The sequence below is a fragment of the Notothenia coriiceps genome, unplaced genomic scaffold, assembly GCF_000735185.1.
Source record: "Notothenia coriiceps isolate Sejong01 unplaced genomic scaffold, NC01 NC01_scaffold00026435, whole genome shotgun sequence".
NCBI classification, from domain to species: domain Eukaryota; kingdom Metazoa; phylum Chordata; class Actinopteri; order Perciformes; family Nototheniidae; genus Notothenia; species Notothenia coriiceps.
Window position 1 is genome coordinate 14,906 of NW_011359136.1, and position 27,051 is coordinate 41,956.

Here is a 27,051-nt window from a genome sequence, read left to right on the forward strand (position 1 = left end):
ATCGCAATATCCAATGTTTTCTGAGAAAAAGTGTAATCTGCTGAAAACACCTATGTGGAACAGTGGTTTGGCTCTCAGTAAATAAACTCTCAGTAAATAAACTCTCAGTAAATAAACTCCCCGAAGGGATATACATGATCATTTCTCTACTATCGGCAAGGACACAGTTCTATTGCCAGAATTCATAGTTGTGGTTGCTGTGATTGTTGTGTTTGTTGTTCCCAATCCAAAGTCAGCTTTCAACAGTTTCCTCTGTAGAAACTGGGGACAAAAGGTGGAAATGTAAGCGTCTTTGAACCCTGAGTTACAAAAGCAGTAAACCAGCGGGTCCAGCAGGCAGTCGCTGTAAGACAGCACCATGAGGCTGTCGTACACCTGAACCACAACGTCCTCTTCGACCTGCAAGTCCATCAGCCTGACGGACAGCAGCACCGCTCTGGCTATAGTGCTTGGCAGGAAGCAGAGGGCGAACACGACAACGACCGATATGACCACCAGCACGGCTCGCCTCAGTTTGGTCTTCTCGCCCACGGTCTTCCTCCGCAGCCGGTTCACGATGCGCACAGTGCAATAGACGAGGATGATGAAGGGGATGATGATCTGAGTGAAGTAGACGATCTGAAAAGAGAAGTGACTTTGAGTATGACACCCAACACAGAAAAAGAACACTAATGGACCTACAGACAGGCCTCGGGGTCACATTACATGTCAATGAGCTTATATCTGAAACAACATATATGTCCATCCTGTGGACATGCCTTCTGGAGCCATTTGGAGTCAGGATTTTGAGGTTTGTGACTCATATTGAAACAAAGTCAACTCTTCATGCTTTTTCTTGTCTTGTTTTGTCTGATTCACAGTCCAAAACACAGGAACAACAAGTGTTCTGTTTTATTCGATAGTCACATACAATATCATTCAGACAGAATTTAACATGCTATTGCAAGCTCCAAATCCTTCTCGGATTTACAGGGTGTTGAAATAGCCTTTGGGCAAAAACCTGTAATGACTGGCAGCTTCATAGGAAGTTTGTTTAAATGCGAGAGGAACTGTTAATAGTTAAATTACTTTTTATTGTTGAAAGCTTTGGTAGGATTAACTCTCTGATGTCAGAGTATATATTGGGCTTTTGTTCATGCTCACATCGTTATCATTATGGCCTTTTTTGTTTCCATTTTTTAGCTACTAAAATATTTTACAGCTATGTCGAACTAAATGGACTGTAATTTTTATTGCTTTATAGCAGTCTTTGCAACACCTAAATGCACTTTAAATATACAAGTCAGCATTCAGCCATTCACACAGAGGCAGAGGCTGCACACATTCACACACATTCACACACATTCACACACATTCACACACATTCACACACATTCACACACATTCACACACATTCACACACATTCACACACATTCACACAGAGGCAGAGGCTGCACACATTCACACACATTCACACACATTCACACACATTCACACACATTCGACTCACATTCACACACATTCACACACATTCACACACATTCACACACATTCACACTGAGGCAGAGGCTGCACACATTCACACACATTCACACACATTCACAAACATTAAGAGCAATTTGGGCTCAACGCCGACTTTCCAGTTGGAGGACAACCATTTACCTCCTGAGCCATAGCCTCCCCGCAATATAGCAAATCAAAACACAATAAATCCAAACAATACCTCTCGAAAGGTGTCCGTCACATCGTGAGAAGGCGTCTCTTCTTTACGGCCGTGGCTGTTGCAGCACTCAAACGTTTTGACCATAGTGGGGATGGTGAGGGGCAGCAAGAGAACCCAGATGAGGATGGAGATTTGAGGCGTTTTCTTCAGCACTTTGACAAAGTTCCTCCTCCCGAGATGAACCACATTGAAGTATCGGTCGATGGAGAGCGTGATGAGGAAGGCGATGCTGGCCCCTCGGTTGAGAAACAGCATGAAGTGCATCGTCTTACACTCGGCGTTAATTGGGCTGCGTCTCTGGCCCTTTTGGTAATGGTAAACCTTGGCAGGAAGAATGGCCATCAGCAAGAAGTCCGCAACCACAATATTGAACAGGAAGATACTTTTGTTCTTCCAGAACTTGTACCTGAAAGAGGAAGCCATTGACAAGCTGTTATTTATTCGGCATCTCAAGTTATACAAATGTACAGAATCTCTGCGTGGCTATAGTCTGACAATTCATCCAACTGAAGCACTCTACTTAATGTAATTTATGAAGACTCAAACGGGAATCGCTGCAAAAAGAGTTCTTTATCAGCATATTAATGCATATTTTAATCTAGGGTTATGATCATTTTGTTATTTCATCTGCTTCTTTTTTTTGCACTGTATAATTTAGTGGTAGAAATGTAAAATCGTGCCAAAGAAAACACCAACATATCTGCATGCATGCTGAAGCTCCGGCTCTCAGATATTATCTTTACCCACAGCACGCTATGTTCTCTAGATTTATCAGTTTATCTCAAGACAGACAGTGCTCATCTTGTTGGAAAAGCATTTCACGTCAATTCAATTGTTAAATATAGTCTGATTTTGAAGTGATGTTTTAAAGAAGTGAAATTGCAAGGCATTTCAAAATAGCTTCCAAAAATGGCTACACTACCCTAATCAGCCTAAAACCTTTTTAACAACTATTTAACATTCATGTGGTTGTTTTTATATTTAATAATTTGCTTTTGAATTCTTAATAATTAAAATATCTTGATAATTGTTAAGTGTATTGAAAACATGCAGGTTAGTGATCTAGCACGTTAAGTACAATTGGTTCACTGACCTAAAATAAGCTGTCCTAGACAACTGAAATGAACCATTAACAAGTTTTTTGCCAACAAATAAGAACCCAATCTGGATCTAACTACTGGCCCCTATTTTCTTTCCTCTAGTCACTTGACTGAGCATGCATGTATTACATTTCCCTGCAAAGAGTCATGAATCGACACTTATTCATTGATTGAATCAAGAAACAACTTGACTGAGTCACAGCAGGCTAGACGCTCTTCACAACTGCTTGACCAATTTTAACGTTGGCATTATTTCAGCTTTCTTTCAAAGAACTGTCAGTCCTCCAGGTTATAGAAAGTAATACTGGTAGTTATCTGGATTAATCCATCCTATCCCTAAGTGCCCTTATTGGGGTGTTTTTGGGCGATATTGTCATCGAAATTACTGGCGAAAGTAGGGGTAATCCCAGCTGACAAATCACGCAGCAAGTTCAAGGCTTTTGGCTAAATTTTAAATGTCCCCGTCCCTGAAGGCGTTACCGACCTAATTTTTGAGTTATTTCAGAAAATAGTAAATAGGCATTAAAAGAGAGATTTTGTGACTTCATACCTGAAGATGAAGATGTAGAGGACCGACAGGTTGAGAGGCAGACCCAGCACGAACTCTCCAACCATCACCCAGGAGAGGACTTCATACGTGAAATTATTGGGTACTTTGCAGTGGTCAATCGTTGAATTCACAGACATGTTTTGGTCTGGTGCATAAGAAGTCATTGAGAAGCAGTAGAAGAAGTTGATGTCAAAGTAGTCCTATTCAACGTTATGCCAAAGCAATTGAAAGCATAACGGTGAAATGTGTTGCCAAGCAGGGTAAATCCTTTTTCTTTTGGAGTTGGTGGTAGCTGCCTCTAACCCGCAATCTTCTTCTTAGGCACTGATTCACTGGGATCCGTCAAATTCAACAGTCGGCTTGTTAGATCCTCAAAGTGATCCTGGAGACTCTGTCTGTGCAAAAAACATGCTGAGGAACCATGCACCGTGCACACAGCATGAACTGAAAAAAGTACTGAATACAGAGAAGAAAAAAACACCCTTCCTCAGTCAGCCTGCAAGCCCTTTTTATGTGAGACTGCCTCCGACCCTTCAGAGAGGAAATATTTTTTGTCAGCTGGAGGTGTGGTTTAAACTTTGAGGCTTTAATGACACAGACTACAACATAACAAATGCATGTTGTAACCATTTGCATGGCATTTTGATTCATTCGATCTACTGTAAGTGATAAGAGAAGAGGGCATACACTGCAGTTTCGGTTTTACACATGACGTTGTAACTGGAAACTGGCAGTTAAAGGTGTTTTCCAGCAGAATTGGGTGAAATAATTGTGAAATTCCTCAGGTGTCTGCCCATATGAAACCATCATGCCTGCACATGTCTAGTTTTATTCTTGGAGACAGTGACGTTATGAGAACAATTGTGCATCAAGGAAAATGACAAAACATATGGCAGGGAATGTACTACTGTATACTGATGGTACCGCATTCATTTACATTTTAATTATGTTTCGCAGGGTTAAGGTTGAGGACAACAGGAAGCAGCAGGATTATTCATGCTTGTGTATAAAAGTTTGCAAGGAAGATGTATTTTTGTAGGCCGACCTAGAAGTTCATATTTTCCAAAAAGAGCCCATGAGATTTTCCCTTTGGATTGTTGCGGAGAATTGCAAATTGAAGTGTGTAACACCAAAACGTTTTGTTAAGTCAGATATATGGCAGAATCTCTTAAACTTGTGTGCCCACCGAACATATTTTAATAATCTAACCAAAAACCCATTCAAAAAACCCATCGACCTCAATACAATGAAATCAAAAACAGCAACTAAATTCAAGGATCTCGGACTCATTTGTGCATCATTCACTATTCATTTCCCGCTTTGTAGTGAATAAAAATTCAGTTCATTCTGATGAAAGTTGAAGTTATATGCCAACAAAAATTTCGCAATACAAACGGCACTGAGCTTCTCAAATATTTCTGGCACTGTATCGAAGTATTACAAGTGCTTCTCTGGGCTTTCAGCCAGTGTCGTTTAAACAGAATCAGAATACCTTCATTAGTCCTACAGTTATTTCTCATTTAAAATGTGTACCTACTGCTCTGGGGAATAACATTGCTCTTTCAACACCCGTTCCATGGAAGTATTTATCAACAAAGTTGCCAATAATAGAATGAAGTCATGATCAAGTACACACTTTCTCAATGGTGGTAAAGTGGGTTCAATCAAGCCCCCAGGAGGAGCGCTGGACTCTGTGCCCAGCATTCGTGTCCAAACGGCGGCACTGCAACTTCCGTATCAGTCCGTGACGTCACCCGGCGCAAAACAACTTTTCCCCATTGACTAACATGGGGAAAGAGACGTCTGTAAATCAGCGGATACTTTTTAAAAAACTAAATAAACTACCCAGTATGAACTATTTTATAGCCCTTATTAGAATCATTAAGTCCTTAAAGTTGTAAAATGCACTAAGTGCATTTTACAACTTTAAGGACTTAATGATTCTAATAAGGGCTATAAAATAGTTCATACTGGGTAGTTTATTTAGTTTTTTAAAAAGTATCCGCTGANGTGTGCCTTGGCAGTCTCAGGTCAACCACTTCTTGGACTTTGGTTGCCATCAGAGGCAACCAGTTTATAACAAAGAAATAAGGACAGCAAAATGTGCACCCCAAAATAGATAAATGTAAATTATTTGTTGTATTAAGAGTGATATTTAATTATTGTTGTGACCAGTCGGAACCTGAAACTTAAGTTGCACGTGCATTGGTGTGATTACGGAGCCAGAAAGCCATGCACGTATACTCGCGTGCGCGGTGCGCAGTGTGTTTGTTTTACAAAAAATGGCGAAGCAAATTAAGTTGTTTGACTGTGGGGTAAAAAGTTCGGCCAACCCGTCAACATCTCAAACAAATGTTCAAAGTGATTCAACTGATAAAGCGCAAGGTGAACCCGAACGAACCCATGGATGCATAATAAGAACTGGATACAGCGTGGGAGGCAGGGTCTCGTTCTTTCCTATGAGAGCTGCTCATTGGCGCATGAAGACGAAATGGCCCAACTTTTGAGAGAGCGAAACGTCACAGATTACCCATCATGCCTGGCTGTCAGAGCAGAAGAACCCGTATAGAGTGGCGAAGTCACGCCCATTTACTTCCGGTCCATGGGACCCTATTTCGGAAAAATAATGCATTGAAGTCAATGGAGAGAGAAAACGTATCTTTCGATCACGTTTGAATTNACTTAATTTGCTTCGCCATCTTTTGTAAAACAAACACACTGCGCACCACGAACGCGAGTATACGTGCATGGCTTTCTGGCTCCGTAATCACACCAATGCACGTGCAACTTAAGTATCAGGTTCCGACTGGTCACATCAATAATTAAATATCACTCTTAATACAACAAATAATTTACATGTATCTATTTTGGGGTGCACATTTTGCTGTCCTTATTTCTTTGTTATAAACTGGTTGCCTCTGATGGCAACCAAAGTCCAAGAAGTGGTTGACATTTTTTCTGAATGGTTGCCAATGGCAACCTGGCAACCGTTACTGTCGAGCCCTGGTTAGATTGATGTTTACACCTTCATCAAGTCAATTTAATTCATACACCCCAATATAACAAATCCCAAAGGGTTGAACAATCAGTACAGCACATTACACTTTCTTTTTGACCCCTGCTTTGGATAAAGTAACCCTTCAACGGGGAAAAGGTAACTTTAAAAAGAGATTCTACCGAGTGCTTTGGCAGACAAAGGATATACCAATAGAAGGATAAACATAAGGCCAACAAAAGCAAGACAAAATGAATGATCACTATATACAAATAAGAAAAATAATCATAAAAGGTTTAAAGAACTTTTGAACATCTACTTTATACAACTACAAAGCTCTGCTGCCGTTCTCTCTAGCAGACTTAGTAAGGTGATCACTAATGATTTACAACTTTAACATAAACTGACTACCAGACTTCACTTTCCTGCAAGTGAAGTCTGTTAGCGTGACAATATTTCACCACTGTGTCACGCACTGTCACGTACCTGATGTAATATTGCACCGAAGAGCAGTGCCACATAACTTCTGCTGCACAACACATGTCTTAACGGCGAGGACATTTCGAAATGTAGTCTGTTGCACCGCCGACCACAACAACGTATGTTTGATAGTCATTGCCAAATTGCTAAGTATACACCTATCATCCTGAAACACCTTTATAGGTAGAAACAAATACTCCCAAATGTGCCATTAGGAAACATAAGATTGAGTTATATGTGTATAATATGCTTGGGGATTAAAGTTTCAGCAGAAAAAGGAAGTACTGAAACAGATGCATATGATAGATAAGTAACCAAATTACAGTAGAACTAGACAGTGGTGCACCAAATACGCAGTAAAAAAAGACATGTTAACTCTTGCACAAGCCTTGTGAGATCAAACATTAACACTTAGGCATGGAATCAGTTCGAGAAATATTTCCAATATAGTGATTCTAACTAGAATTACTTTATTTTGTTGAGTAGTGTAAAATGTGTCTAGAAGAACTAAAGCTTGAAGCCTTATTATTTTTAATCTAATTAATGTTGATGTTTGCTGGCTCCAAAACATCTACCTGGCAACACAGCATCACAAACTAGGCCTTAGACCTGCGATCTGATTCACTATATCTCATGCATATCTCGAGTTAACATTGGTGTATTTTAGGATATAACTATGTTTCACTTCCTCGATCTTCTGTAAGATAGCCTTGTTAAGCTTTGCGTTCTCAAACATGCTCAACTTCCTGATACTTTTTTGTGGACTTAACTTGATTTCTTAGATTTATAAATAAACATGTGTTTGTGCTTGAATTTAAATTACATTGCATTTAGCTGACGCTTTTATCCAAAGTGACTTACAATAAGTGTGTTCGACCAACAAGACTTGAAGAAAACAGAATCATGTAAGTACATAGAGCTAAAACATTTCAAGTGCTACTCAACTGGCTTTAGATAAGCCAGCCCTTTATTAGTATATAAGTGCTTTGTTAATAGTTCTATCTCTCGAAGTGGAGTCCAAAGAAATGAGTTTTCAGTCTGCGCCGAAAAGTGTGTAAGCTTTCTGCTGTCCTGATTTCAATGGGGAGCTCATTCCACCATTTTGGAGCCAGGATAGCAAACCCACGTGTTTCTGCTGATGGGAACTTGGGTCCCCCTCGCAGTGCGGGTGCAGCGAGCTGTTTGGCTGATGCAGAGCGGAGTGCACGTGCTGGGGTGTACGGTTTAACCATGTCCTGGATGTAGGAAGGGCCAGATCCATTCACAGCATGGTACGCAAGTACCAGTGTCTTGAAGTGGATTCTAGCAGTTACTGGAAGCCAGTGAAGGGAGCGGAGGAGCGGCGTGGTGTGGGAGAATTTAGGAAGGTTGAAGACCAGACGAGCCGCTGCATTCTGGATGAGCTGCAGAGGTCGGATGGCACATGCAGGTAGACCAGCCAGGAGGGAGTTGCAGTAGTCTAGGCGTGTTTTTCATACATTAGCCACATTGTTATATACATATCAATTTCATTAAATATCCCTAAACAATGTCGATCAGCCTTGTAGATAAAAACCAACCATTGGTCAAACTTATTTTCTCCCACTTGAAGCACATCATAAGTTTTAACAGGAACATAAAAGTTACACACGGCGTGCATTGCTCTGAGTTACTGTTTTCCTTTGTGGTTGGACCACATTTAGAAGATCGGAAGTTATTATGGCGCAAATTCCTTGTTTAAAGCAGAATGAATTGAATCATACATCGTCACGCATATTGCAGGATTTGGGTAAAAAGTTTAAAGTTTGGAAGAAAATATCCGAGTTGGAGTTAGAAATTGTGTTGTTCTCACACTTCAATGTTATCTTGATTCTCTGAGCATTGTAGTGATTTGTAGGAAGGAAAATCCTTTACATAATACTCACAATATTACACTCTACCTTGAGCAAACGTTGTGATTGTGCAACTGTTGTGAAAGACATTATCTATGTGTGATGCATTTAAAAAGCAGAACCATGCTGACTCACTGAGGTATCTTGATGATGAGCATACAGAGCTGTGTATTACAGTATCCGTTCTCAGATATTCACGTCTGCGTATACTTATCTTCATTTTAATTTTTTCATCTACGTCCAACACACTCTGACTTAGTGGCTGCCTCTGTGATTTCCTGCAAAACAGAACACAGTTATTTTATCAAGAAAAATCCTGTCCACTCATAATGAAAATGCAAAAACACACTTGAAGAACTGTTATGGACAAACACACACAGTGACCTCTGTATTGTAATGTGTACCCATGTCTAAGATACAAAGTTTCAAAGGCTCTGTTGTCCGCTGTACCATGCATATACCGGGTACAAATAAAAACTGTAAGAAAGCAAGTTCAGATCCAGCCAAATCCGCCGATGTGTGATGCCTCAAAAAATAATATAACGGCATATACTCAATCTAACTTAGTTATCGCTGTGTACTCCTCAACACTTAACACACGGAGTGGCTTTAAATCTCCATGGAAGGAGTTTTTCAAAAGGTGAACTATCTTCCGCAGTACGTGTAGACGAATCAATGACGATGTAATTTACAGAAACTGAGTTGTTTACTTTGTCCGCATTTAAGTACGGTTTTGGACCCGTCTAGTGTTTCCTCCCACACACACGGACTCTAAGAAGTTGCATGTCTTATTTCACGTATTTTCAAGTAATCTGCCCTCCTTTCTCTTTATCTCCGTCTCCGTCTCTCGAAGGCCTGATGTTTTCTGCCTGTGTGCGTTACCAAAGTGCTTCCTCTGATCAGGACGCTTTTAAATTGATAACAACTACGTCGCATGACCTACATTTGTCTGAAAATAGGTTGCAAAGAAAGTTAGTTTTATTCTCTATTCACATGCCGTCACATAGGTTTGATATTATCATCATAGAGACACACAACTATAGCACATACAAAAAAAATGAGTGTTTTCTGTTTTTAGAGAAAGATAATACAACAAGGAGTACACAAAAATATATTCAAGCCAAGGAAGGCCGAGAAGTATCTCGCTTCCCCCTTTTTTTTTAAAAAACGTCCTAAATACATTTTCCTTGAGAAAGTGATTCTCTCATTACAAATATTTCATATTTACAAATATTATAAGATTTCAAAACAACCTGTTTAAAGCCAGATGCGACCTTTGAGTCGAATTTGAGATTTGACGTGTGAGCTGTTTTATTCAAGCTTTTATATTTATTCCAAAAACATTTTGGATGTACTTAATAAAATCATATACTGCGTTAATCGACATTGATCACCATTTTCATATTAACCATGAGACACATGTGTAGTGTGAAATGAATCCCTCATAATGACAAAGCCACGGAAAAATGCCAGCCCCCCCCTTTTTGTTTTTGGTGAAGTCAGATGTTTCTTGCATTAAGACATCCTTGTAGTGCATTCTTTTTATTATTTTCAACAACAAAAAAATACCATTAGTTTTATAGAATGTCAAATATATTATTATATATCCTAAATATATATATTCTTTTTTTTTGGCTGCTTTATGGATGTTTTTTTTGTATTATTTAGTCATCGTTTTGGCTTTACTGCACAAATCCTCTTTGGTTCTCTCCTTTTCTCACACTCTGATTGTCAATAAGCTCAGAGGGGACACGCGTTCATGCATTTGGCTTAATACGTCACCAAGGGCAGGACTTTTACTTATAAATAAGTGTCTATTATATTCAAGCCTTTGCCAAACAAGTTTACTCAATAAGACTATCGCCATGAGGGACAAGTCTCTGTATTTCGCAGTCTCCTGGAAAGCAGTAAAACTTCCCTTGCCTTACTGGAAAGGGAAAGACCACTCCTACAGAGCAGCAGGAGGAAGCTATGGTTGAAAATCCTAAGTAGCGTCCAAAGAAAAGTCTGTGTTGTGTTTGCTCCAGATAAACAATAAACTCAGTGTTAGGAGGAAGTATTAAATAAAAAGGGGCGAGGACGAGCAGACTCCCCTGCAGGCAGTAGCCATGAGGGCAGTGTTTGTGTATTTACTCTGTCTGCCAGAGGGGGGAGACAAAAACTCTCCAACTTGAATAAAGCAATACAACTAAACCCAGATGTTCCCCTGAGACCACAATTGTGGAAACATTGAAAGAGTTTTTCCGTCTCACCAGAGGACTGTAAATATAAGAGGAAACAGTTGAGCAACATTGCATATCGAACAAATATGTTAAGTAAGCAGAGTTCATGCATTTCTTCTGCATTTGTCATCTCATCTATTTTGGAGAAGGCATCATTGTTAGTACTGCAGTATAAGTTCATTCTCCATCTACAATACTTGCAGTGGTAAAAAGAGCTCCTTGCACACATAAGAGATGTGTGAAGTTTCTAATGATTGGCCCAAATTATTGTTTTTGAGTCATTCAATAGTTTAAGGTCTCATAATTCTATCTATGTGGTTTTCTTTTGAATTATGTGACCCTGCAAAACGTCCTCTTAAACCGTTTCCTGCCTTTCCAGCTCCCAGTTTTCCCAGAGTCCACTCCTCCGTCAGAAGGAGGCCTGAGGATCGTCGTCCTGTCTCCACATGTCGCTGCCACGGTGAGAAACGACGACTCAATTCACACACACGAAAACAACAGATCTTTTCTCACCCAGTTCTCTTATCAACATGTACAGTCCTGTTTTGAGAAAGATTGGTTCCTCTGGTAACTTGAAAAAATAGACTCAGGGATATGATGAATGGGCAGAAAGCAAATAGACGGCTCCAAACACAAGTAAAAAACATTTCAACAATTCTACATATAGGTGCTTTAAAGAGGACATAAAATGCTCATTGTCAGGTGAATATCAATATGTAGTGTCCCTACTTTAAAGAGTCCTCTCCTGCTGATGTTCAGGTGTATATCAGTATGTAGTGTCTCTACATGTCTCCATGCTTTATTGTTCAAAAAGCTCTTTATTGTTCTCATACTGCCTGTGCTGCTGCACCTCTTTTCACCCTCTGTCTGAAACCAGAGCCAACCGCTTGGATACGTCCCGCACCTTAGTCTATTACGTTTAATGTAGGAATTAGTTTCAGTCAGGTGTGTTGGAGAGAAACTCTGGGGGAACTTTTTCTATTAAGCTTTTTCCATATTCGGGGTGTAGACTCCGTATTTTACTAAGAAATATGGAATTTCTAGAGGATGGTAAGTTTGTTATTTAATAAGTTTTATGAACTCCGACCGGCAGGGTTTACCAGAGTCTTAGATGTGGACGCCTTTCTTCCGAAGACGGTCTCGTCTCCACTCGTTATTTGAAAAACAGGGATTATTTCTAGCGTCAAAAACCTTTTCAAGGACTGGGACTGGTCGATACCAACAGGGATATTCAATTAAGAATTTAACTATAGGGTTTGATCGGTTACCTCCCTTTTTTTGTCGGGATGTTTCCGACCCCAACACACAAGAAGCCCACGTTTAGACTGTCTAAATGATCAAATAGTTAGTACTTTGAAGCATAGTTGTCGGACATGAACTTGTTATACCACCTCCACGGAACGATTGTGACATTTTACTACTTTGTCTACAAATCATTTCGTTTATGAAATGTAAAACTAAGTTCTATATCAAATATATACTAAATAAAGTACTCTAAAAAATTTACTTGATCAAGCGAGTTGTCTTGAAGTATTAAATGTTGTTATGCTGCTTTAAATCCTGTGACAGTTCCAAATAAGTACCACGCCAAGGTCCTACCACCGGTATGTGTATTGCCAGACAAAAAGTTTAGGACCTACGATCCGGACAGCCAGCCCCGGAAATCACGGATGGAACAAGCCCTGAAAGGTTCCTTTGACCTCCGTCACAAATATTGCAACAAAATTGGGGTTTGGTATGACGTAATACAAATTAAGATACTATTCGTCAAGTGGATCAAGGAAGTTGTTATGTACTACTGGTATTGGACGTATAACCTGTAACAACTGATAAGTTCGACTAGTTGTTAAATCGTACAGTAAATTCAAAGCATTGATTAATGAATCACTTTTTTGTGTGGAAATTGTCATCTAAAATTCCACAACTGTTACGATGTAGGGAGAAATACTCCTCCGATAGTGGTTTACGGTTTAATAGATTTTTCCCGGGTTATCACGAAAAACCCCATACGGTAAAGAGTCTGTGATACAGTTAATGCATTAACATCCGTACATNTCTCATACTGCCTGTGCTGCAGCACCTCTTTTCACCCTCTGTCTGAAACCAGAGCCCAGTCTGCTCTGATTGGTTAGCTGGCCGGCTCTGTTGTGATTGGTCAACCGCTTAAAGATGCCCCGCCCCCTAGCCTATCACATACAATGTGTTGGATCACAATCTTGTATCCAGTATATTTAATAAGTTCTGTGACGTAATAAAAATCTAGCTACATGTTTACTTTGATGTCCTGACCCTTTACTATTTATTTTCATTCTTATTTCCTGCTCGTTTGTAAAAGCAGAAAGCAATAGACTTCAGTGATAAAACAGCAGGTAGTTGTAATGACTAGGCCAATAATACATATGATAGGAAATGTGTTTGAGCCATGAGCTTGAAATGCACTAATGTTAGATCATCCTTGTTCATCCTCTGGGATTAGTCATAAGGCTGACGTGCTGTTTTCACATCACTGCTTTCACCTTAAAGACTGTATGATCACCGAAACGTGTCAAACATTTACCTCTTTCGCAATACTTTGGACCAAAAACTTCCGGAGGTATTTTTACCCTTTTATGACTTGCTTATTTTTCCAATGCAGTCAGTACTCAAAACAACACCCACTCTTTATCCCAAGGCAGAAGTTTCAAGATTGCTCAAATGCATGTTGACTCATATTTGAACCGGTGGGAATTTTCTTGTTATTATCACCTGACGTATGTTGTTACAGTAGATTACTAGCTTAAAATGCATTTATTTGAAATCCATCTGTTTTTAAAGGTCCCATCTCATGGCCATTTCTACTGATCATAATTCCATTGTTGAGGTCTACTAAAATAGCGAGACACAGTGAAACCCAGCCCCATGGCGCATTAATGATATACTTTCCCCATTGAAACCACACCTGACACCATTTTTTCATACTCTCCTAGTATACAACAAACATTAGGGTGGCAGAAATAGCGTTTTTTGAATTGTTGTTAGCTTGTAAACATTGCGTTATTTAAGGTCATGGCACTGTACACTATGTGACTTTAGGACACGTGTGCCTCTCTTTACTCGGTGCATATTTGCAGATCTTATTAACATACAGAGTTACAAGTTGTCAGTTATGCAGATGTAACATCGGTGCTGGCAAAGTATGTGCGTGGCAAAGTAGCTTCTTCTTCCTCAGTTGTGTTCCCACCTTTTGTCATAAATGAGATTTTATGACTAAATTCCACTTTTGCATAAGGTTGTATAATATTCCACGGCACAAATGTGTCATTGTATTGTTTTAACTATTCACACAACGTGTCACAGATACAAAGCAATGACTTGTTTTATGATACACAATGATTAGTACATTGACATGACATTGAACCCAGTCACCTGATGGACTAGTTCAAATGAGTAATGCCTTTATCTACAGTATATCCAGACAGACATACCCTTACTCACTGCACTATTACTGTTCATGAGGTCATCAAGGTGAGGATAACTTATACCGTACATGGACAGTGGAGTTTCTGTAATTAAGGCAGAGTATTGTTTAGTCTTGTCAAAGGTAGGAGTGATGATTCATTCCTGTAAGGCATGTGATTTTCCTTGTTGTCAAAGTGGGATTTTCCAACCCTGACTCTTAAAGAATGCTTTTCCCATGAAACCAAACTGTATTCTCAATTACATTCAGAGGGACACATGTTTTACTCTGGATTCAATCGATGTTTTAAAACGATACAAATTGAACCAAAGCTACTATTTGGTCATGTTCAGTTCTGGTTTGGCTTAACTAAGGTTTTTTTTTGTCATTTCAAATGAATCAACGTAGACTTGTGGTTTCACATTTCAAACAAATACATGTCTCCTGTGTTTGTTGACCCCTGCCTTACGCAGACTGCTACAGATTTCTTTAGAAATGGATTTGTGAAACATCGACAAATAAACTTATCCAACATAAAATCGGTTTCCCTCTAAACTTAATTGAGAATGCAGCTGTATTCCCATATGTAGTTGTATGGGAATGTTCTTTTTTGGAACCCAAACTTGATCTTCACATATGCAGTAAATAGTGAACATAATGAGGGACAGTTACGTGTCTTTTTATTATTAGAAAAATATGTACAGTAACATATAAACCCCTCTCTCTCTCTCTCTCTACATACAGCATAGAAAGTGATATTCCATCATAAATCAACATTAAGATCAGCTTCCTGTATGGGCCTTCAGGTTTAAGTCTTATGTAATAGGGGAATGACCTCAATGGCTATATGCTTCAGTTACATACACTTCATTCCCCCTCTTACATTTCCTTAGTTTGGACATTTCTTACCATTTGCAGCTTCATAGACAATGTTTGTCCCAAGACATGTTTATATTTTCTGTGCTTTAATTGATGGCTTCAATCACTAGAGGTTGCTACACAGTGGAAGCTAAGTTACAAGTCATCTGAGGTTAATATGATTTGAAAGATCACATTCTTCTGAGAGCATTTGAAAGGATTTTTTAAAGTCAAAAGTAGAAACTGAAAAACAGATGTGCATATTTTTGGCAGACGGGCATTCCCCTTAAAAAGAACCTCATGTTTCACAAAAATAAAATCCACCAACATTAATATTCTATTGCATCTATAGTACATCTACAGTGCTAATAAAAACACACACTCTGGTAGAACAAGATCTTTCTATTTACATATGTATATACTGCTATTCGAGCATCTATAGAAAGTTAAATAACAACTGTCTTCACTTGCCTTCAGAGTCCCCTTTCAAAGTAAGCACTTTTTTGGGGGGGGTGTGGCACACTGTCAGTCTCAGGTAGTAATCTGTTTAGGCTGCTTGACACAGAGAAACAGCCTGGTGTGAAATGGTTTTCAAATGACAGTATTGCGTGCAGGTGGGAGTGTGTGTCCCGCCGATGAGCTTTCTATCGGCACTTGACCGTCCTTCACTAAGAACGGGAAGTAAGTAGAGCAGTAAAGCCCTTTGAACTTGGTGCTGCAGAAGCAGTAGACCAGCGGATCCAGAAGACAGTCCATGTAGGAGAGCACCATGAGGCCGTCGAAGAGCACCGCAGCTTTATCCTGCTGGGGCAGAGGCCACTCTTGGACGCGGGCAATCAGCAGAATCATCCTGGCAATGGTGCAGGGGAGGAAGCAGAGGGAGAACACCACCATGACGGAGGTCACCAGGAACACCGCTCGCTTCAGCTTCGTCCTGTCGCCCACGGTCTTTTTCCTGAGCCGGTTGACGATGTGCACGGTGCAGTAGACCAGGATGACGAAGGGGATGAGGATCTGGGTGAAGAAGACCACCTCTCGCAAACTGTCCACCACATCCTTCAATCAGAAGAAAAGATCAAGTTAATCGTCTTTTTTATATCAACAACAACAAATTCTCGTTAACACTCGGCCCTTGTGTCTCTACCAATTGTGTCAGTATCAGGACAGCATCGGTCAGAGGTTTAACCACTATTCTAAATATTGATTTCATGTAAAATCTTATTCTGTAAAGTAACAAGTAAATGTAAATATAGTAAAGTCAAAAGCGCTAGACCAGACATTAGTAGTTGGCTTATTGATAAGTGGATCGCCAGAAAAATAAACTCCAAATGTTTGATGAATTGTTAAAATAATGGTAAAAGTCTCAAGAAGCTTTTTCCAACCTCACAAATATTGAGATGTCCTTCTTTTTCTAAATGTACTGTTTATCATATTGAACGCAACATTTTGGGGGTTTTGGTCTGAGTTTGAAAAAACAGATTCAAATACTTTTTTTGGTAACCGTCCATAAACATCATGTCTATATGACAGACACTGACTCAATTTGGTTTTTAGCTGTCCCTGTGATATTAGGTGCAGTTTGACACACTCCAGGTTTAACATATCTTAATTGTAGCAACACTATGTGCTGTGTCAGTGCAAAAATAGCTCCGGAAACAGACTTTATCTACAGTGAGTGGTGCTGGTGAGTGATAATACTCCCTAAAACTGGACCCACATACGGCATTCCTGATTAGGTCTCTCAACACCGTACTCACATTGATACAATTATCATCTTTGTTACATTGGGTTGAGAGGATGTTTCCACAGAACTGCTCTGCACTTTGAATCCACTGTGTATTGCACAAATGGAGCAGTGTGTCGTTATCCAAATGTGCACACTCAGCACAGGGTTGCCACATTTGAGTGTGAGAAACACGTGAATGAAACACACCCAAAACATTACCAAGTAAATCCTAACCGTTTGGGATGAATTACTCCGTTTCACTCATCGCATGCAGTTTAACCTAATTTTTGGGGACTGATACTGAAAACATACCAATAGAAAACTAACTTGTTAAAAGCGTCGTATACTGAGGATTTACAATAATGACTTATTTAGTGAGTAAACCTTACCTTAATCAATATATCTTCTGGAGCATCTTCTGGGTTTTTCCCATGGCTGTTGCAGCAATCAAAGTTTTTGAGCATGGTGGGGATGGTGAGAGGCAGAAGAAGCAACCAGATGAGGATAGAGATATGAGGAGATTTCTTGAGAGCTCTTAAAAGATTCTTTCGACCTGGGTGCACCACGTTAAAATATCGATCAATGGAAGTGACCGTCAGGAAGGCAATGCTGGCCCCTCGGTTTAAAAACAACATGAACAGCATGGCTTTGCACACAGTGTCGTTATCACTCCTCCTCTCTCCTTGGATGAAGTTGTATGCCTTTATGGGCATACAGAAGAGCAGGAGAATGTCAGCCAACACCAGGTTGAAGAGGAAGACGTTGTTGGTGTTGGATTTCCAGAATTTCAGCTTGAATATGAAGAGGTGGAGGACAGATGCGTTCAGAGGCAATGCCAGGATGCAAATCATAATTATGACAGCTGCATAGAATCTATACAGAGCCTTGTTTGTGGCAAGGCAGTCCTCAATACTTTGGTAGGGAGACACAGTGGTAGACACAGTGGTAAGTACTGTGGTAAGTACAGTGGCGTTAACCATTTTAACAGTGAAATACACTTTCCTGTGTTACAGCAAAGTGTTCTCTTTTAATCTGACAAGGAAATCCCTGCAAACATGAAGTCTCACCCACAAAACAAACTTGCCAAACAAGTTTTGCCAATGCCTTCCTGTTTCACTCCTCTTTTAGGTTTTAAATGTCCTCGTGTGTTTTTCCAGTTTCAAAAGTCTTTGTTGTTAGGATCTCCTGAGCCTTGGAGTGATTCTCTCAGAGTGCAGAGCAAAAATGCTTCACGGTTTCTTTGAGTTTTGTTGCAGTTCAGCCCCTGTGCTTTTGTAGCTCCGCCTTCCTCTGTAGCCTGAGGAGGTGAGTCAACAGCTGCTTTTCCAATGCTGGATCAGTGGTCCTAACAAGGAGTAAAACCAGCCTGTTACGTTTGAAATACATAATACCAAAAGACAGTTTCTTAACAGCAATATAGGACGTAGTTAACATCAAACCAAGCACAAAGGTGGTGTCATTAAGAGATGAAACTCAGTCAAAGTCTGCGCGCTGTGCTAAGCCCTGACAGGCCCTTGCTGGATCCTTATGAAAACATTCTGTTACTGATTGCTTACACTGATTTGACTTTTGACAGGCAGCCAATGGTACATTTCATATTCCTTCAATGCATAATCCAATTTCCTGGCACAGACTGTGAGAATAACCGTTGTTCTGCTCTTGAAGGCTCAGTAAATCCCTGAAGCTGCTGAATGACAGCTTTCAAACACTTTCGCTCTTTGCTCTCTGTTCAATATTGCGCGCGTTCTTCGCAGATGGTAAAATACTAAAAAGGGACATTTTAGGAACTCTGTCCTTAGAGTAAGCAGATGTGGCTCCCTGGGAATTGATGATGAATGTACGTGTACGCATTGAGTAGATAGATATAGTGCTGCTGTCATTTTGTTCTACGATGTAAGGGAAAGTCAATGGGGTTGCAAGGAATGTTAAGTCCTAAGGGAGGAGAAGGGGGGATAGCTTTGGGCCTCTCACTCAACTCTGCATGCCTCAAACTTTGCATGCTTCAAACTCCTGCGCGACTGCAGCTACAAGTCCAAACAGCTCGCAAGATTAAAACCGGTTTTTGAGACGTGGCGAGGACATGACCTCGTATAGGTACACAAAAACTTCACTTTGTTATATATCAATGAGTCTATTGTTTGTTTTGTGACCACTTGTCCCTTAATCCCTAAGCTTTATAGCTTGAGATGATTAATGCATTATTTAGCTTTGATCTAAGATTTATATGTGTGATTGTGAGTTTGATTACATTGAACTTGTCCTGGATTTAAAGGTGGGAGATCATTACCTTTTATGATCATTCATCGTCCCTTCTTCTCCTCCAGTCAGACAATGGTTCAATTTAATATTGGTTTAGACCGTTAACAATGCAGAGGATCAAAGTGTAATTTAAGGGTCTGATGGCCCTCTGTATCTACTCAACAGCCTGACTTTAGCTACCAGCAAGATACCTTTTATGATAAGGTTGATAGTAGGGCAATATCATGTCGTAATTTAAAGGGCCCGTGTCAGGCTTCTCTGGTTATCACCCGTCCCCTTGTGTGTTATGAAGCTTTCTCTGCATGTAAACGGTCTGCAGAGTCAAAACCCTCAAAGCACACCCTGTAGGGAGTAAAACTCTAACACAGAGAAGACCTGTCTATGCTGCCCCAGAACGCTTCGTTGTGGATTTCACTTTTTCCATTTCTTTCTTCCGGGAACCAAGTGACGTAACGACGAGCCGTTATGTCCGTGGATTGGTTCCAAATTGACCAATCGGCGGACTTCCTCACACACTCAACACACACACTGTGAGTCGGTCGGGCTGGGTTTTTGTCTCGCTGTCTCGCAGACGGCCACTGGGCTCATAGGGAGGGAGGGGGGAGGGGGGCAGGAGCTCCAACAAGCCGTGTAGGACAGAGAGTGAATACACATACTATACAGAGATGCTGTATGAGAAACCAATGTGAGTTTGGAAAATGTCACAATATAAATCTATTCTAGTAGACCCCAACAATGGAATTATGATCAGTAGAAATGGCCATGACATGGGACCTTTAAAGCTATCCCTGCAATTATGGGAAACACATGAACTTATGATTCATTTTTTAGGCGCAATACGATACTCTCAATTAATTGATGTTGTGTCAACGAAGTATTCCCTTATTGCTACAGAGCAAAGAAATGAGGGAAGAGCTCATTCTCATTTATAATAAATGAAATGTGGTTTCTGTTTTCATGTTATTGTGCTTCTCCAGTATTTGTGCTGTTATTTTAATTAGCAGAGTTGGCTCATAACACGTAAAAGCCAAGACGATTACTTTCATATTGCTGCATAAATGTGGCCTCTACAGATGCCGTTCCAAAGTCAGTAAAAAGCTGATTACTTAAATGTTTGAATAACATGTACTATTCAAATGATAAACATGGCATTTTTCAACAATCATTATAAAAACGAGACATCTTCCAGGTAATTCTTTTTTGTTATTGAAATCATGGCTTGTTTATTGTGAGTGTTGGAATCTGAGCGGTGCGGCATCAGAGGAAGACGATGCTTAGCCTCTCAGACAGATTAACAATCAGACCAGTGTTCTCACTTTGTAAAGCAGACCTGTGACTCCAGTAACACTCAGTGTAAAGCTGTACCTGCTGCTATTACTCAAAGCTGTTCAGAGATTTCTCGCTGTCATCCATACTTTCTCACAGGAGGTTGAGATGTTTAGCACATACTTTTGGCTTCAAGCGTGCACACAGTGAAGCTTTACTTCATGTGTTATCCAGCAGAAGCACTCATTTCTGATCTTTGTGTATTACTGTTCTGCATTTTACATGTTGTGTCCCATTCAAAAGCATTTAAAAAAAAAAAAAAAAAAGGGAAAGCAGAGCATATTCATCCCACCCCAGGGACTGGTAAGACTCAGACTAAACAGATAAAAGCCTGACGAAGTGTCTTCAGGGTTAACAGGGTGGATGTCATAGTTAATATCCACTCTGTTAACTCTGAAGAGAGGTACTCAGACAGCTGGCTTACGGCTGGTGTTTCTTGTAAACCTTATCTGAGATAACTATAAAGTAGAACATTTGTTTCACGCTTTACTTTAAAAATGATTGGGCTTATTTTCCAGAAATATCGGCAAAAACCACCCAAATGATGAGTTTAACAGAGAGACGTTACATCTTGCATTAGGGTGAGGACATCTCCAGTATGCACAGAAATCATCTGAAGGTCTCTGATCAGCAGGAACTCCAGATGGTCTTTCTTCAGCCAACAGCAGCCCAGTATGAAGATAACCTCTGCCCCGTGTATGGTCTTTAAACACAAGGGAACGCAGCTGGAAGCCTTCGAGTCCTTGACCTTTCAGCCGAAAGTTGAGTACTTCACAAAACTTTTGCTACGGTTCATGTGATCCTCAGACACCCGAGTGAAGCCAGAGAAAAGACCCCAACGGAAATCAAGCTCAGGGTGAGATGTTTTCTCGGGTCCGCAGCCAAGAACAAATTGACTTGAACACTCCTCTGTTTCTTCAACCTGAAACTCTAGCTTTCCAAGTAAAACAGACGAGTGCAGCCAGAGAAAGACCTGAACAGACATGGAGCTCAGGGTGAGATCTTTTCTCGGGTCCGCAGCCAAGAACAAATTGACTTCATCACTCCTCTGTTTCTTCAACCTGAAACTCTGCATCTCCAAGTAAAACAGATTACCACAGACACTCAGTGAAGTGGAAGTCCACCCATGTGGAAGACAAATGGGACAGTGATAACCTTGAGTAAGAAGGCAGAATGATTCAATCACCTTCTGAGCCGACGCCCTTTGTTCGCAAGTCTACTGGAGAGAAAAGGTTGAGGCACCAAGAAATGGAAAACATGGGTGAAACTGCAGGAAAGCTTGTTGACAAAGGCGAGGTGAAAGGTCAGTTGAATTTGCAGCACCTCCTAGAAAAATGTCTGTAAGCTCAGATGGTGAGAAAAGCAGAAAGCTCACGTCTCCACACCCGAACATGCATATGAATCAAACTTAATGCAACATTGAAACATTCCCCCCCCTTGTGAAAGACAACAGGGCCTGCAGAAATCAGGAAGCTATTGTTAGTTTTATGAACGACCACATAGAGAGTGCCTAAAGCTTTGACATGGAAACTCTTTCCACGGGCAGTGATGAAACAAAAACACATGTTCATCTCTGCCAGGGCAGCGAGTCAAGGCCAGGAAGCAGATCATGCTCAAACCGGGTCAAAGGTCGAAAACAAGCTCCAGCAACAACAACAGCATTTTGTCTTTGTGCACCAAGTCAAGTCCCAACACCTCTGAATTCATTTCCCACGCATTCCTCTCCGAGAAGCCTACTGTGACACAGTAGACAGTGAGGATGAAGATAACCCTCCCGGTGTCACCAGTTTCCCAAGCTCCCATCCCATGCTCCCCTTCTTGGGCTGCAGGAGTCCCATTTCATTTGAAACCTTTCAAAGGAGGATTCTGGGATGCTGAGGAGGGATGGAAGTTTCTAGTAAAACAGAAACGTGACACAAGTCCTGGATCTGGATCAGGCCCTCAGCAACAATAATCTACTAACAGCTCAACAAATATAATTCAATTGATCTTGACATATACTTTTAAAAAAATTAATTGGCAATTGAGTTTTCAACCTTTTTCCCACATAGCATTTTTACAAGTGGTATTATTGTTGGCCCAGTTTTTGCTTTCCGTTTTCCCCAGAGCCTACTTTCAGGAACAATTTTCGCAGAATTATTCAGACTATCAGGCAAAAAAACGAATATTCTCATACATCAGAGTTGCTTTTCAATGCCACTCATCATTACCATGTCAATAATAATAATATGCACATGAGGGCATAAGATCATCCAGCTTTGAAGAACTGGCTGTTTTTTTATTAGAAAACATCCAAGAGATCTTGTCTGGTGGCACATAGAATAGCTCAGTGAAAGTAAGACTTTCAGAGAACCAAACTAAATGCTGATGGTGTCATTATTCTTTAGCCAGTACATTGTGCAATCAACATTTCTGTTTTTAATGACATTGGAAAGGAAACCTGATGTTGCAGATTCAGCAACAATTGCACAAACATCTTTTTCTGCTTGTGTGGTATTCTGATAGCAAGCTAAATGGAGTTTATGCTGAAAGTACTTATTCAGTACTAATATATCACCTGATCAGCAATCGGCCTCATCTATGCAGCGCTGCATTGGCACAGGAAGTCATCTGCTGTCATTTCATCAGTTTAGCATGAAGCTAGCTTAGGCTTCCTCTCTGATTTATCATCATATCTTGTCTTTCCTGCTACAGAAAGCACACACATGAAACAATGAGCATATCTACACAACAAAATGCCACTTCCCTACTTGTTCACCTATTTGAACCACCTTAACTCAGTGTAATAACATCAAGAAAACTAAACAGTTGTATCATATTACAATGGCAGAGGAGTTGAGAAAGAAGTTTTCTTTCGACTTTAATCCTTGAAAGACTTGGTTTGACTTGGTTTGCCATACATCTCAAAAATGTAATATACAGACATCCCCGTTTCCTCTGGATGCTATACAACCAAAACATACCTTCAAAAAACTAGTGTTATTCCTATCAGCTGTTCTGCTGCACAGTGAAATAAGCTAATGTTGTCAAGCTTACATGCTAACACAAGATAGTGAACATGATAAACTATGTTATATCTTGCTTTATTTCTTTGTTTATATGCAGAGACAGAGGGGATCAGACAGAGGACATGAAGAGGGTCTGCAAAGGAGATACCATCCTCTCTGACAGAGACATGAGAAATCAAGACAAAAGTCTGCAAAAACTGGAAACCAGTAAAGTCCAGGTGAGACATTTTTTAAAAACTATATCTGGACAGTTGGTGTTATTGGTACGCGTGATTTTCTTCTCATGAGACACGTGGTAAAGACACTACAGCAATATGACATCAAGCTAAAGTCAGACATTCATACAAAGACAATTATAGGGTAAATGTTCAGATTTGAGTTCAGCTTCAATAAACTCATTTAGCCGAATAACTATTTGGCTCACGGCCTTGAGTTTGACACCCCTGCTCTATCTAGATGTATATACTGCTCTGTTTATTGATATATGAACTGTTTATGATTCTTTTTCTTGTGCAATGCCGTGTTTACATACTGCTGTAACAGTATTAGCATGGGATCAATGTGGTGGATCTAATCTGATGATCTTGGCTAGTTGTCTGTAACCTGATGCAACAGCATGCTTCAACAACACTGGCACACAAGCGGTATTCTGTAGCAACAGTAGTTAGTGAGTCAAATTGACTGTTTGCATTTTTAAAAGGTATTCATTGACATTATTAAAAGATAAAACAACACGTTAATATCATTTAATAAAAAAAATATTGATTTGGAAATTTGGCAATTATGCGTAATTGTTTCTTAACAAACCGTTTCAGTTTATCTCATGACATCACTGGCCTGTTTCACAACACCAGCTTTCCCACTAAAACACGTTTGATTGTTAGAAAAACTTACCTTGGGAAATGACTGAGTGACACTCAGCTGTGTCAGAGCCAGCCAGGCCTCTGTCATCATTTACCTTTCGGCATTTCTTTAAAGCTCCTTCCAGATTCCCTGCAGCCATGATTACCGCCCACACTGTGCAGCGTGTTTTGCAGAACTGGTACCACCGGTAGATAACAAACTATGTCAAAGCATAACTTAAACCATACTTTCAGGAACTCATTTAAGGTAAAGTGAAACCGACCTGCCCTGAACAGCAAGAGAGTGTGTTGTTCGTTGGTATTGTGTCAGGAATGAACAGCAGGAAATTACATGCATATCTGACTAATGTTGAAATAACATGCAAATTGGTGTTTTGGTCTTTGTTTGCATTATTCACACTCGGCAGCACGTACGGTATTGTCCTGGGAATAACTTGTATTTTCTGGAAAACACCTGAGACAAGTTAATGCCTGTTTTTTCTCTGATGTCTTCGCCTGCTTGTCATACTAGAAACGATTATCCCATCACGTTTCAAACTTATGTCAGGAGGCGTGGTAAACTACAGTATGTCTTATATGGCTTCCACAGAAATGTAATTAAGCCTGTAAACGGTCTGCAAAGGCTTACATCACTGTGTTCCCCCCAGAGGGGGTCTCTCTGTGCTGCAGCACAGGCAGCATGAGAACAATAAAGAGCTTTTTGAACATTAAAGCATGAAGACATGTCAGAGTAGAGACACTACATACTGATATATCACCTGAACATCAGCAGGAGAGGACTCTTTAAAGTAGAGACACTACATACTGATATACACCTGAACATCAGCAGGAGAGGACTCTTTAAAGTAGAGACACTACATACTGATATACACCTGAACATCAGCAGGAGAGGACTCTTTAAAGTAGAGACACTACATACTGATATACACCTGAACATCAGCAGGAGAGGACTCTTTAAAGTAGAGACACTACATACTGATATACACCTGAACATCAGAAGGAGAGGGCTCTTTAAAGTAGAGACATACATACTGATATGAACCTGAGTATGAGAAGAATATGTCCCCATTAACATTCCTACTGAGTGCTGTGCAAACATTGGTTCTGTAAAGACCGAGAAACAAAGGCTATTGCAGTCAGATATTGTCCAAGAAACTTGAGAGGGTGGCACGCTGTTTGAACAATTAGAAATTGCCTCACTTTACCCAGAGTATATTTACCAGACATCCTTTAATCCCAGCTTTGTTAACTCCTCTGGTTCATTGTATAATGTTCCATTATATAATAACAAAGCAACAGTAGTCTAAAAAGATTTTAATATAATTTTAGACTGACTCAGCTTTTTCTTTAGATCAGAAATGTGTAGAACCTGTTCTCTTTGATGAAGGGAAATGTAGGCATCATGTAACTTGTTTCACACATACAAAGAAACTATACACACATAAATCAAGAATAAAAACACAGAAGTGAAGCAATAGTCTAAAATATAGTGGAGAACTAAAGAGAGCTGACATAATGATGGCCTTTCACGTGATAAACACATTATCAAAAAGGACTGCGAGAATAGAGACTAGGTCAGTAAGACATTCAAACCAACAACAGTATACTGTGAATTGTGTGGTTGGTTTTTGTCTCAAGACAATCATATGATGAGAGACAATTGAATCAGATTACATTCATGTGAGAGAAACAGTTATGTGGCATGTTAAATACATAATGATATAATATAATACCATAATCTTGAAGGTTGACCCACCCAAATGTAGTGATAAGTCAGATTAAAAGGCCTCATTATGACATGTTAAATATGAAAATTGTATTTAAATAGTTTATCAGTATGGCATGGTTTAGGAGGAACATGTTTTCAATTTAATTTTGACGTATACCTTGAAGCTACTTCCTGGTATCTGAGACCAATGTCATTATTACCACATGTTATTTAGCAAATGCTTTTTATCCAAAGCTATTAAGTATCTCAGCCAGGGACACTTGTTGACTGCAGGGGTCGGGATCAAACCGGTTACAGTATGATTACTAGAAACATAATTACCCCCTGAGCCACATCCATCAGGTCTGATGCAGAAGTGTTAAACACAACAGGGCTCAAATCTGAGCAAACATTTACAAACATACTCCCACTTCAAGTCAACACATGAGTCACCGTGTGTGTGTGTGTGTGTGTGTGTGTGTGTGTGTGTGTGTGTGTGTGTGTGTGTGTGTGTGTGTGTGTGTGTGTGTGTGTGTGTGTGTGTGTGTGTGTGTGTGTGTGGGTCCTCAGGCAGCAGGAGATGCTGATTGGTCTGAAGTTGAACGTCAGCTGAAGGCTCTGATGAGAGGCGACTGAGGAAGAAACTCAGTCACACCACAGCGCCATCTAGAGGACAGAAGATGTTCTGCACACAGCCTGGAGGGACAGTCGGAGGTAAAACACACTGTATGATCTTATCTTTAGTCACAAATCATGTAGCAGACAGTTTAATATCTTAGGCACGTTGTACAATAAAGAAGACAGCCTATACAAATCTTAGAGTAATGTATAATAGGAATGTGTGTATAATAATCAACTTGTCAAGGCTAATGCTAAATATGTTGTATTATAGTCAAAGGAATTCATATGGGAAAACTAGTGAAAATAAAGACATGTTTTTTTCAGA

At 40.0% G+C, this 27,051-nt stretch overlaps 2 protein-coding genes and 1 long non-coding RNA gene across 4 annotated transcripts; 1 reads left to right on the forward strand and 2 right to left on the reverse strand.

Annotated features, from left to right (window-relative positions):
- On the reverse strand, window positions 1-3,849 carry LOC104957175 (12-(S)-hydroxy-5,8,10,14-eicosatetraenoic acid receptor-like). Of its 2 annotated transcripts, XM_010784784.1 has the most exons (4): window positions 3,354-3,849; window positions 1,704-2,109; window positions 117-618; window positions 1-86 (listed from the first exon to the last, which is right to left on the reverse strand). In XM_010784784.1, exons 1-3 carry the CDS (start codon window positions 3,515-3,517, stop codon window positions 139-141), a joined length of 1,050 nt encoding a protein of 349 aa, XP_010783086.1. In that variant the 5' UTR covers window positions 3,518-3,849; the 3' UTR covers window positions 1-86; window positions 117-138. The 2 variants fall into 2 exon arrangements, with proteins under 2 accessions (XP_010783086.1, XP_010783085.1); XM_010784783.1 differs by having other exon boundaries at window positions 79-618.
- LOC104957174 (uncharacterized) lies at window positions 527-27,051 on the forward strand. Its single transcript, XR_799641.1, has 4 exons — window positions 527-790; window positions 11,301-11,381; window positions 23,632-23,752; window positions 26,676-27,051. It is a non-coding gene; the product is annotated as an uncharacterized lncRNA (long non-coding RNA).
- Window positions 13,931-18,318, reverse strand: LOC104957173 (12-(S)-hydroxy-5,8,10,14-eicosatetraenoic acid receptor-like). Its single transcript, XM_010784782.1, has 2 exons — window positions 17,331-18,318; window positions 13,931-16,271 (listed from the first exon to the last, which is right to left on the reverse strand). Exons 1-2 carry the CDS (start codon window positions 17,919-17,921, stop codon window positions 15,807-15,809), a joined length of 1,056 nt encoding a protein of 351 aa, XP_010783084.1. The 5' UTR covers window positions 17,922-18,318; the 3' UTR covers window positions 13,931-15,806.

Bases quoted from the DNA above. Each gene is read 5' to 3' on its own strand.
- LOC104957175 (XM_010784784.1), bottom strand. From the start codon at position 3,517: ATGACTTCTTATGCACCAGACCAAAACATGTCTGTGAATTCAACGATT. The intron at 2,110-3,353 runs GTATGAAGTCAC...TTCCTCTTTCAG, and splicing joins CTCTACATCTTCATCTTCAG to GTACAAGTTCTGGAAGAACA. The intron at 619-1,703 runs GTATTGTTTGGA...TTCTCTTTTCAG, and splicing joins TGACGGACACCTTTCGAGAG to ATCGTCTACTTCACTCAGAT.
- LOC104957173 (XM_010784782.1), bottom strand. From the start codon at position 17,921: ATGGTTAACGCCACTGTACTTACCACAGTACTTACCACTGTGTCTACC. The intron at 16,272-17,330 runs GTAAGGTTTACT...TTCTGATTGAAG, and splicing joins CAGAAGATATATTGATTAAG to GATGTGGTGGACAGTTTGCG.